A 10,878-nucleotide genomic window follows, 5' to 3' on the forward strand; every position below is an offset into this window, starting at 1 on the left:
GACTGTGTGTGTGTGTGTGTGTGTGTGTGTGTGTGTGTGTGTGTGTGTGTGTATTTATTGTATTAATATTCTTGAGGTTTGCTTTCTAGATAAAGATTATGTGTTTCGTGGGTTTCCTCTGTGTTCAGATTTATTCTGGGAATGCCAATGTTTCGTGAATCTTGCAGTTCACTTCATTTTGAAGTATCAGGCTGTTCCTTGCTCTGATGAAGTGGACTACAAGATTGCAAGACTGGACATGGATGAAACCCGCGATACGCATAATCTTTATATATTGTATATTATATTAGAAACAATTAAAGTGTAATTATTGTGATTGGTGCTTAAAGGAGTATCAAGTTATTAAACATTCTTGTTATACAGATGTAGAGAGAGATGCTAACTAATTTAATATTTACAGATAACAATAAGTTTTTTATAAGCAGATAAAATAAATATTTATAATATAATATTAGTAAATTATATAGATTTTTATTAATAAATGTAATTATTGCAGAAAATGAGACTTTGGTTGTAATAAAGAATTGGATGAAGAATTTGATAGCAACGATTAAAAGCATATCTGCTCTTTATGTTTTTCATCTACCTTTGAAAGGAAAAAGAAGATTACTGAAAGATGCTTTATGGAGAGAAGTCAGTATATGTTTGAAATGTACAATCTATATAGAGGTAATTATTTAGAATAACTATTGTACTTCACCTCCGATTTTAATGAAATTAGCTCATTCGCATTTTCATTCAAAACAAAAGGATCTGATGACAGAAAAACATGAGGCGATTGGCCTCATAAACTGAGATATCTGTACAATTTGCTACTATATTATAAATATTTATTTTATCTGTTATAAAACTTGCGATAAAAACATTTTTTTTATTATCTATTAATATTGTATTAGCAATTATGTATTTGCAAAACAATGTTTTGCAAATACAAAAGAATGTTTTGTGTGTATATAATTTGTATGTATAATTTAATATTTTTTTTAAATCATCAACTATACTTACTCAATCAATAACTACACTTTAATTGTTTCTAATAAAAAATACATATATAAATTATTAAAATATAATATTTTATAGATATATTGTAATGAATATTTTACTGCAGACAGATTCATGCAACATGCTACCGAGATTATTCTGCTTCGTGTAAACATATTTCTCATCGTATGAAACTGAACTACAAAACAATGTAACGGAATTATTCTGTGCCTAATGTAACGGAATTGTTTAGTGCCTATCATTTGCCTTTTCCGTTTTTGTCCTGTTTCACTATTTCTAATTCCATGTGATCATATCCCAACTCACAGACAGACATTAATATAAACTACTTTTTCTTTGTTTATGCTTTAGCAAACATACACAAAGTAAAAATCTTACTGCTACGAATATGGACTTAATATTTTTCTTGCATTATTTCTTGATAACGCATTATTAAGAATTCTAGAATATAAAAAAGAAGAATATATTTCTGTATATACCCAGATAGCAAGTTGCCTGCAGGTTGCTGTTAATTTGCTTGGAATTGCTTTGCTTAAGTTGCCTCCAATATTTAAGAAAGCGGCTTCCGATTTTGCCAACTTTTATTGCCTAACTAACTCTTGTAAATAAGCTCGATAGCAACAATTGCCCTCTTATAAATCGATTATATAACGAATTGTTAGAAATCACAGGACAACATGACAGAAATAGTTTTCGCTTAAAATCTTACCCTCATAAGTTGCCGGTAATCTGGTGGCATTTTAACTGAACGAGCTTCGTCAAACTGTCCGAACATGAATAAAATGTGATCGAAGTCCTCGGTTAGCGTAACAAGCATGATAACATTATAAAGTATCAAGAAATTTCATTTAATAAATAATAACAATAAGATTTCATTTATTCGGTAAACATTCAAAAAAAGTATTATGTTTTCATCTCAGAGTCCTTGAAGCTCTTACTTAAAAGAATTATTTCGTTAGAACACAGCTGGAAAATAATCTTAATGCTGCATTAATTAATCTTTTATTCTATGTCGTTTTTTAAAATCGAGAAATTTAATTCGATACATCCCTCTGGGGTAGCGGTGCTGCATACTGTTCGACAACGCTCCATTTCTATTCAATTAACACAGAAATGGACTAAATATTTTACGAAAACGATTTTCAATAGATTGTAGCAACATATATGGCAATAAATTTGCTATAGCATTTCTACTCGTTTGCGCAAACAACCATTCGCACAAAGCCTCTAGGTTTCCCTAAACGAAATTTAGGGCTCCTGGGTGCATTCAGAACGACATCCGCTCACTGAGCGCTCAGTGAGCTCTTTCATCTGATTGGTTTATATTTTAGGATCTAACAAAATATGCAACAAAATATAATCAGATGAAAAAGCTCACTAAGGTTACAGACTGTCCACTTGATGCTACAAATATTTCGAAGCATTTTTTTGATTGGTCAATTAATAAAATTCTTTCTTCCGATTGGTTAATCAAAACATTTGTAACGCCAAGCTGCACTCTAAACGCTCAGTGAGAAGTTATTGTTCTGAATGCACCCATTATTGCAAGAGAAATTATTGAAGAAAAACTTGTGTTAAGCACCTTTTCTTTTCTTACGTTAGATAACGTTTTGTTATCTAGATAGTAAGTTAATTAAAAAGCAAAGAAGTTTTATGTTAATACTTTGTAAAATGTTTTATGACATATCATTTTTTCTAAAGTCTTTGAAGGAACATTGAATATTCAAATGTTTTTTCTTTATCAAGATAAGATATTAAATAAAATCTTTTCCAGGTATACGATTGAACATAAATACTTTATAATCGCTTGTCAATCCAGATGATTAAAAGTTCAAGAAAGAAGTGGCATAACATATTTGATTATGGCATCGGCAATCGAAAGTTTGGGAAAACAAGCAATGAAAACATTTTGTGATCGCCGGTTTTGTCAAAAAAAACTTAGACAAATTGTTGAATCTAATAAATAAGATAACAGCCGAGGATGTAAAACTCGATAAAAACATTCTTGATTACGTCAGTAGGCAGCCGGCACCTATGTGTGTTATGGATATATTCGAGAACAAGGATATAACAATTGCGATTTTCATATTAAAACATGGAGTCAAGATGCCTATGCATGATCATCCTGAAATGCATGGTTTGTTAAAGGTAAAAATGCTTATAGTACGTTATTGTTTGTATAAGCATTATTGTACAATGTAGAAATAGAAATCAATAGTACAATATATATAGAAATCAATATTATAATACAAAAATTATTGTATAATACAAAAATTATTCCAAAATCAAAGAACATTAGCTTAAAATTTTTGATAGGAGGTATAATAAAACTGAATAAAAAAATTCGAGTAAAAGTATGATTATAAATGCTTTCTTACAAGAAAATAAAATTGATAAAAAGATCAAACAACGAGCAATTAATTTTATCTAGGATTAAAATTAGTTCATTAAAATGTTAAGAAGGGATTAACACTGTGCGTGCGTGCGTGCGTGCGTGCGTGCGTGCGTGCGTGCGTGCGTGCGTGCGTGCGTGCGTGTGTGTGTGTGTGGTTATTCCTAATATCTTCTTCATCCAAATTATAATAAATTATAAATTAAAAGTTTGAGAACAAATTGTATATATAAAATTCTTAAATTCTTAAATTAATTAAAACGTTGAAAAGAGTCGATATTAAAGTATAAATAAAGTATAAATAAAGATAAAAATCGATCATAAAATTATGTAGTAAATTGAACACACATTAAATAATATTAAAATTAAAAACCATAAATAATTTTTTTATACGTTATATTGAAGTTTGTAAAATCGAAACTATTTCTTCATTGGTGAGTGAGAGAGAGTCAAGAAATTAAAATTCATTAAAAAAGTCATCAAAATACATATAGTCTCGAGCTGTAAATTTAAAAAATGAAATTATGTCAAAACATTCAATCTTATAAAATAGATAAATTAAGATGAATATTAAACTTACTAGTATCGTGAGCCTTAATCAAACAATGGAATATATATTCAAGAGTATTATAAGAGATAAAACTTTGTGCCTTAATGAACCTTAACGGAATGATAAATGAGAAAGCGTTTCGAGCAACGCATATATTAACTATAGAAATTATAAGTTTAAATCGTAAAAAATTAAAACTATTATTGAGAAATTGATTTAAATAAACAACTGTAAGAATCGTTTAAATGCTGAGTATCTTTCTGTAGATTTATATCATTTAACTGTTTTTTAATGTAAAGCATTTCGAAAATTAACCTCTTATTATAATTGAGAACAGAATCTAAAATTTTAATGTTTTTTTTTAATGGAGTGAGAAATTAAGGTTCAAAGTATGCTTTATAATTCTCGTACTTAGTTATCTTTTCATTTAATTTTTTTTTCTTACGACCAACATAACACGCATTACACTCGTTATAATTGATCTTATAGACTCACGTTACATTTAGATTCAACTTTATATATATTATTATATATTTCTGTATATACTTTTATGTCTATATTTATTATGAACTTATTGAATTGATTCAAACATTGTAGCCTACCTTAAAAAAATTTGTTCACCCATTTTACAACAGTATTATATAATATATAAACGGAAATATAAAATATTTTTTGTGATTAGAATTTACTACTAAATTTTACTACTAGATAGTTTTTTTAATCTAAAGACTACTTCTCTAAAAATTAATTTTAATGGATAGTAATTTTCTAAAAGCAATTTGATAAATATTCAATATTCTTCTGAAAAACAGGACAATAAAATTACTCTATCAACAAGATTGTATATTCTATGTAATTCCAATTTTATGATCTAACGAATGAAAAAAATCTTCGAATGACAAACATCTTCGCGAAAAGATCTTTTACTAATTTACAAATATTGTACCATCCTTAAAAATATTTAAAAAGCTTAAGTTATAGTTGTTTTCTATTTTAAATATAAATATTATAGACGATTATTGAACACATTTACAATATTCTGAATTTGATCGCAGCTAAAATAATCTCATGAACATATATAAAAAACAGTTATGTAGTATAAATTTACAAAAGGACAAATATTTAGATGATTCTTACATTTGTTTATTTACATCAATTTTTCAATAACAATTGTAATCTTGATATTTTATGATTCAAACTTACAATTTCTGTAATTAATATATAGTACATTAGTTGGAACGCTGCCTCATTTATCGTTAACGTTCGTTATGACATCAAATTTTAATTTAATATGGACACATATTTTGTTGTTTAATTAAACATTTTATTAAGATTAATATTCATCTTACATCTATATTAGCTTGATCTACATTTTACATCTTACTAATTGGTAAATTGATATTTTCTATAAGATTTCGCATGGTTTCATTGTGATTTTTTTTTTCGTTTTCTGAAAATTATAAATTTTAGACAAAACACATTTTGAAAGTCTGCTCCTCATACGACAATAACATATACGAATTATAATACAGATATTATAATATAGGTGATCAGTGGTATGGTAGAATTAAGCAGCTACAGTTTGAAGACAAAGAGTAATCATGTGATTAAAGCCAAGGAGGAGATTGCGGCAGTTAAGCATCGGCCTATCTGTCTTCATAGTAATTCGCCTGCTTGCATTTTTACACCAATAGAAAAAAATCTTCATGAAATTTCATGCGTGGAAGGTCCTGCAGCTTTCCTAGACATACTCAGTCCACCATACGACGTCGATGAGTTTGGCAAAGGAACAAGACCGTGTACATTCTTCAAGACAGTCAAGTCTAAATTATATACAGAATCGATAGATATAATCGAAGAAGTGCAATTATCAGTTGTAGAGAATCTGCCAGACTTTTACTCTACGAGTCTAGACTATATGGGACCTCCCTTACGAAATTAAATGTAATTTTAAGATATTTTTCACATCCCAATTTGTGTGTGAATTTTATATTTGCAATGCATAATCATATAATATATAGATTTTCACATAATTTTTATGACATAAATGTATTCAAGATTTAAGTTTTATATATTGCAGATATAATTAAACGTCCATATTGTGAACTCGTGGAGATTATTGACTTATAAATTTAGTCCCAATTTTTAGGTCAATTCTATATATAATCAATATGTCATCGTTAGATGTTGAGTAGATATAATATATAAATATAATATATAGCGAATTTGGACATTTGTACTTACTAAAGATTACTATACATTTATCAAGAAAAAATTCGATATAAATATTTTAAAATAAATATAATATAGTAAAATAATAAAATATATTAATGTTGGTATCACACTTTTAGTGGAATGCATATTGGATTTTTGACCAATTAGTGCATTTATATTATGATTTGTATTTAAATATTTTCATGTATAATAATTCTTAGAAAAACTGAAATATATATATAGAAAACTAGAATATATACACAATTAATACCTGTTGAATTCACTAAATACATTTTATGCTGACAATGCTTTTAGTGAGTAAGCTGGAATAAATAAAGAAGAAAAATATAACCGCTATATCTCTTTTTCTTTCATTTACAGTATCATACAATATCTTGGGCAATTGTGCTCATGTAATAAATATTATTGAAGCTTTGTTTTTATTAAAAAGAATTCGATAATGCTTATTTTTTTCCCTTCCTACGTATTATTATTAAGGCTTGTGCTTTATGCTTAAGCTGTTTGTATTATGGCTATCTTAAAGAAGATTATGATATACAATATTTAAAATGAGCATTATGATATACAATATTTAAAATGTAGCATTTCGAAAATATCTTGCGAAACATGTTATTGAATATCCAATTTTAAAGTGTTCAATTTATGATGTCTTTGAAATATTGTTTTAAGATGTTTTCACAATATCTATTGTATTTTGAGATTATTATTTATTACTTTTCAATAATCTCATAACAAAATAATAAATGAATGAGAAATGAGAAACACAGAGAATCCTAAACTCGTCTGTATTACTGATTAAATTATATAATTTTTTATATAACAATTACTTTTTTTCTTGTACAGTTTCAAAAATTCTTTACCAGGATTGAAGTACGCATTAATACGTGAGATAGAATTCATACTGAAAACAATATACAAAATTTCGAAATTGAATCTTTACTTTTTTATTCTAAAATGGCGCTCTACAGCACGTTGTGACACACATTTGCTTCATATAAAAGCTACGCAATCTGTATTTACGAAATAGTAATCCACTGACTATAGTAGTATTTGCATGAAGAAACAATATGGAATTCATCACCTAAATACAAGTGCCACTTGACGATTAAAGTTAGACATTGTACTATTAATTAATATGTATTGTACGCATAATCTTCTAAATGAATTTATCTCAGAAATATGATTGTATGCCATTATTGCCGGATTTTTCAACGTAATTCATCTGAGATATTATAATCCCCCCAAATTTAATTACATACATCTTAAAAATCTATAACGAACGTATTCCGAAAAATATTACCTCGGCCGGGAGTTGAACCCGGATCTATAAATAAATTAGATAAATTTATAAAATAAATCCATAATGTTACTCGCGCAAGGAGAATCACGCACGACGTACTTGCGTGATGTAAGAATTCAAATTTTACTTTACTCTCCTACTGCGCATCCTCGAAAATGGTACACCTTGTCTTCTTACATCATACTTGCTTCACACCCGCGAAATGCTCTCGAAATGAAAACATACAGCTTTACTAAATGAAAATGTGTGATTTATTTTATCACGTCAAGGTTCAAAATCAAAGAACATGAGTAACTCGTTTGGGCAGGGATTCTCTTCTGTCTTCCGATCGATGACGGACGGATTCACAAACCCGCGATGCTATCGACATGTGGAATGATACAACACTCGCAAAAATAAGATAAATTTATTTAGAAGAATACACGTATATGTATTAATTAGTTCAATATCTAACTTTGATCGTCAAGTGGTGTTTCTCGTATTTAGGTGATACTCACATAAACGAAATTCTTATTTCCGATCTTATTAATGTGGAGTTCTTAGAATTGGCTTTAGATGTAATAAAACATCATTTATACAACAGTTTATGTATACTTGTGCATGAGATATTGATGCAATAGTTTGTAATAACGTGTCAATGACACGTGTAAATCATTTGTATATATGGCCTACTTATACTATAACTAACTGTTTTTAGGATCCCCTTAACAAGAAGAGAAAACTGCAAAAGAAGAACTAGAAAAATTGTTTAATAAATGAATATATTAGTAACTTAATATTTTTAATCATCGAGTTTTATTATGTATATTCATACGCACGTGCACGCGTGCACAATTATTAATTATTATTAAAAATATATAATTAAAGAAGTGTTAAGTGTATATATTTTTTTTTAATAATAGTAAAAAAAAAGTTTTTGAGAGATATTTTGTTTAAGAAAATCTATATATATAATGTTAAAAATTTTTAAATATTAAAAAAATTTTTTGAAGGCTGATTTCATTTTGTTTTTCATAAAAGTAACATAACAATATCATTTCTTTCAATATCCGTAAGTAATACGGTCTATAATAAATTAAAGCGGTAGGTCAAATTCGCTCGGCCTACCGCCAAATGTTCTTCGTCATTAGAACGTGCACTCTCTGGGTGATCTTATTTCGCGTGTTTGCATTTGGCGATAGACCGGGCGAATTTGGCTATTTTCATAAATTAATATCTCGTTAATCATTGCAAAAATTGCAAAATGGTAGAGGACTTTTCGATTCAGTTTAGTTCTATCTACATGACAGCATTTTGCCAAAAATTGCAGGACATTACACCCTGCATATATATGTAACATACATATTTGCAAAAACATATATACATTCTTGAATACATCGGACAGTTAGTTATTTATAATGTCCACGTGTTTGAGACATCCTGCTTTAAATCGAAAACTCAATTATGATAATAGTATGTGTAGTAACACTCCGTGGACGGCTTTTTGAAAAATCATCATTAATAAATTAAGTAGATATAATGATAAGATAAATCAATTAATATTTTATTCCGTTTCATAGTGTTATGTAAAGAAAAAAATCGTTTTTCGATAATTATACTTGTTCAAAATATAATTATTTACGAGCGCTTGACTCACTTAACTCGATTGACTCACATCGGTCAAGAAATCGGTATCTTAGCGCTGAGATGTCCGTTGGTACGAGAACCGTCAGAGTTTTAACTCCCTGGCAAACTGTTTTATTTGAAACGTCGAAAGGGTCGCTATTTTGAGGCGACTCGCACTAAATATGGTCAGATAGACGCTATACCCGGGGCAGGATACTTCGACTTGGACAACCTACGGTTCGCTGGTGGGGGAGATCCGCAGAAGTTACTTAGACAAGTTCGGCTCTTTGATTCGGACAGTTGGTACATCGTGACCATCTCGTATTGTCCATCTCTTAGAAATCGATAGATCTATAGACAATGGTAAGTACGCATCGAGAAATGTGCCTTGTCAACGTCATCTATGGACTGTTTGAGAATCGCGCATGATCTACCGAATCGAATTACGAAAAGAATTATGAAGGACCAAGTTTATATCTATGTGATCAATATGCAGAAATTCATCAAACTACGAATAAATAAGTGCATTCAACAAAGATGGATTACGCGTTGTACCAGGACCGATATATACTAAGTGACTAGCTGCCATTGACATTATATATTAGTGACAATAAAGTGCAGCATCAGTGATCTTCGTCAGATTTTTTAACAAGCCGCTTGAAATTCTGATATTACTAGTTCCATCATGAACTGTAAATGAATATGCATGTTTTTGCATATTCATCACTTCTTCTCTGAAACTTTAAAATTAAAAATATTTGCACATAACAAATAAGTGTATACTTTCATATATACCACAACTCTATAATAATAAGTCATCGTGGAATTGCAAATACATACAATATCATTTTCTCGTTCAGTTCAAGTATCTTTCCTCTTTAATATACACGATAGATTTAAAATTAAATAAAAATAAAAATAAACACATTACACATATGAAACTTTTATACAGAAAAATAAAAGATGGAACTTTTATTTCATATAGAAAATATTTATTTTGCTAGTAAAATAAAATATATATATTCCCAAATACTACAGTTTCATTTTTCTAATTATGACAGTAAAAATAATTATATAAGAATGGTAATACGAGAGGCAGTGCGATAACTGAATGCTCACTCTATATACGTCTTGGCAGCTTTACAATGCGATTCTATTCTTAGTACCGGCAGCGCCCCATAAATTTTCTTATGCGATAATTGGACTAGGCTTCTCAATTTCATTTACAGAGTCCAACAAACATAGTTATGCATATATTAACAAAATAACTTTTATATTTTAATTTATTTTTTCTTTTTATTCTTATTTCTATTCTGAAGAAATCACATACATTTTTTTTGTTTTTTTTCTGAATCTGTTTTTTAAGATAACAATAAATAAAAATAATTTAAAATATAATATATTTCTAATCCAGTGTAATAATCAAGTATAATAATATTTTTTAATTAAATTTCTTTTTATTTGTATACGTCATTTGTATACGTCATCTATTAATTAATATCTATTTGATAAGGGTTGATTAAATTTAATATATTAAAAAAAATAATTTTTTTTTACTTGTATCATTTTTAACAAACGTTTTTTTTATCTTTTTTTTGAAAACAAAATAAATTATTTAAATCTAATCATTTTTAATGAAAAATTTCGAAAATTATTTAAAACAAAAAATATATTTTTCATTTTATATTTTTAATTCCTTTTCCATTTTATATAATATAAATGTAGAAAAAATTTATTTTTAAAACTAAATGTTCTCTCTCTCTCTAGATATTTAAGCATTTAAAACAAATATAT

General features: G+C 28.0%; 1 protein-coding gene across 1 annotated transcript; it reads left to right on the forward strand.

Moving 5' to 3' along the window:
• The first annotated feature begins 2,864 nt into the window (after positions 1-2,864).
• On the forward strand, positions 2,865-6,050 carry LOC105625013 (2-aminoethanethiol dioxygenase). Its single transcript, XM_012206353.1, is given in 3 exon segments — positions 2,865-2,933; positions 2,935-3,150; positions 5,491-6,050. Coding segments are annotated over 3 exon segments (681 nt in total). The 3' UTR covers positions 5,887-6,050.
• Positions 6,051-10,878: the final 4,828 nt, after the last annotated feature.

Source organism: Atta cephalotes (assembly GCF_000143395.1).
Source record: "Atta cephalotes unplaced genomic scaffold scaffold00104, whole genome shotgun sequence".
NCBI lineage: Eukaryota > Metazoa > Arthropoda > Insecta > Hymenoptera > Formicidae > Atta > Atta cephalotes.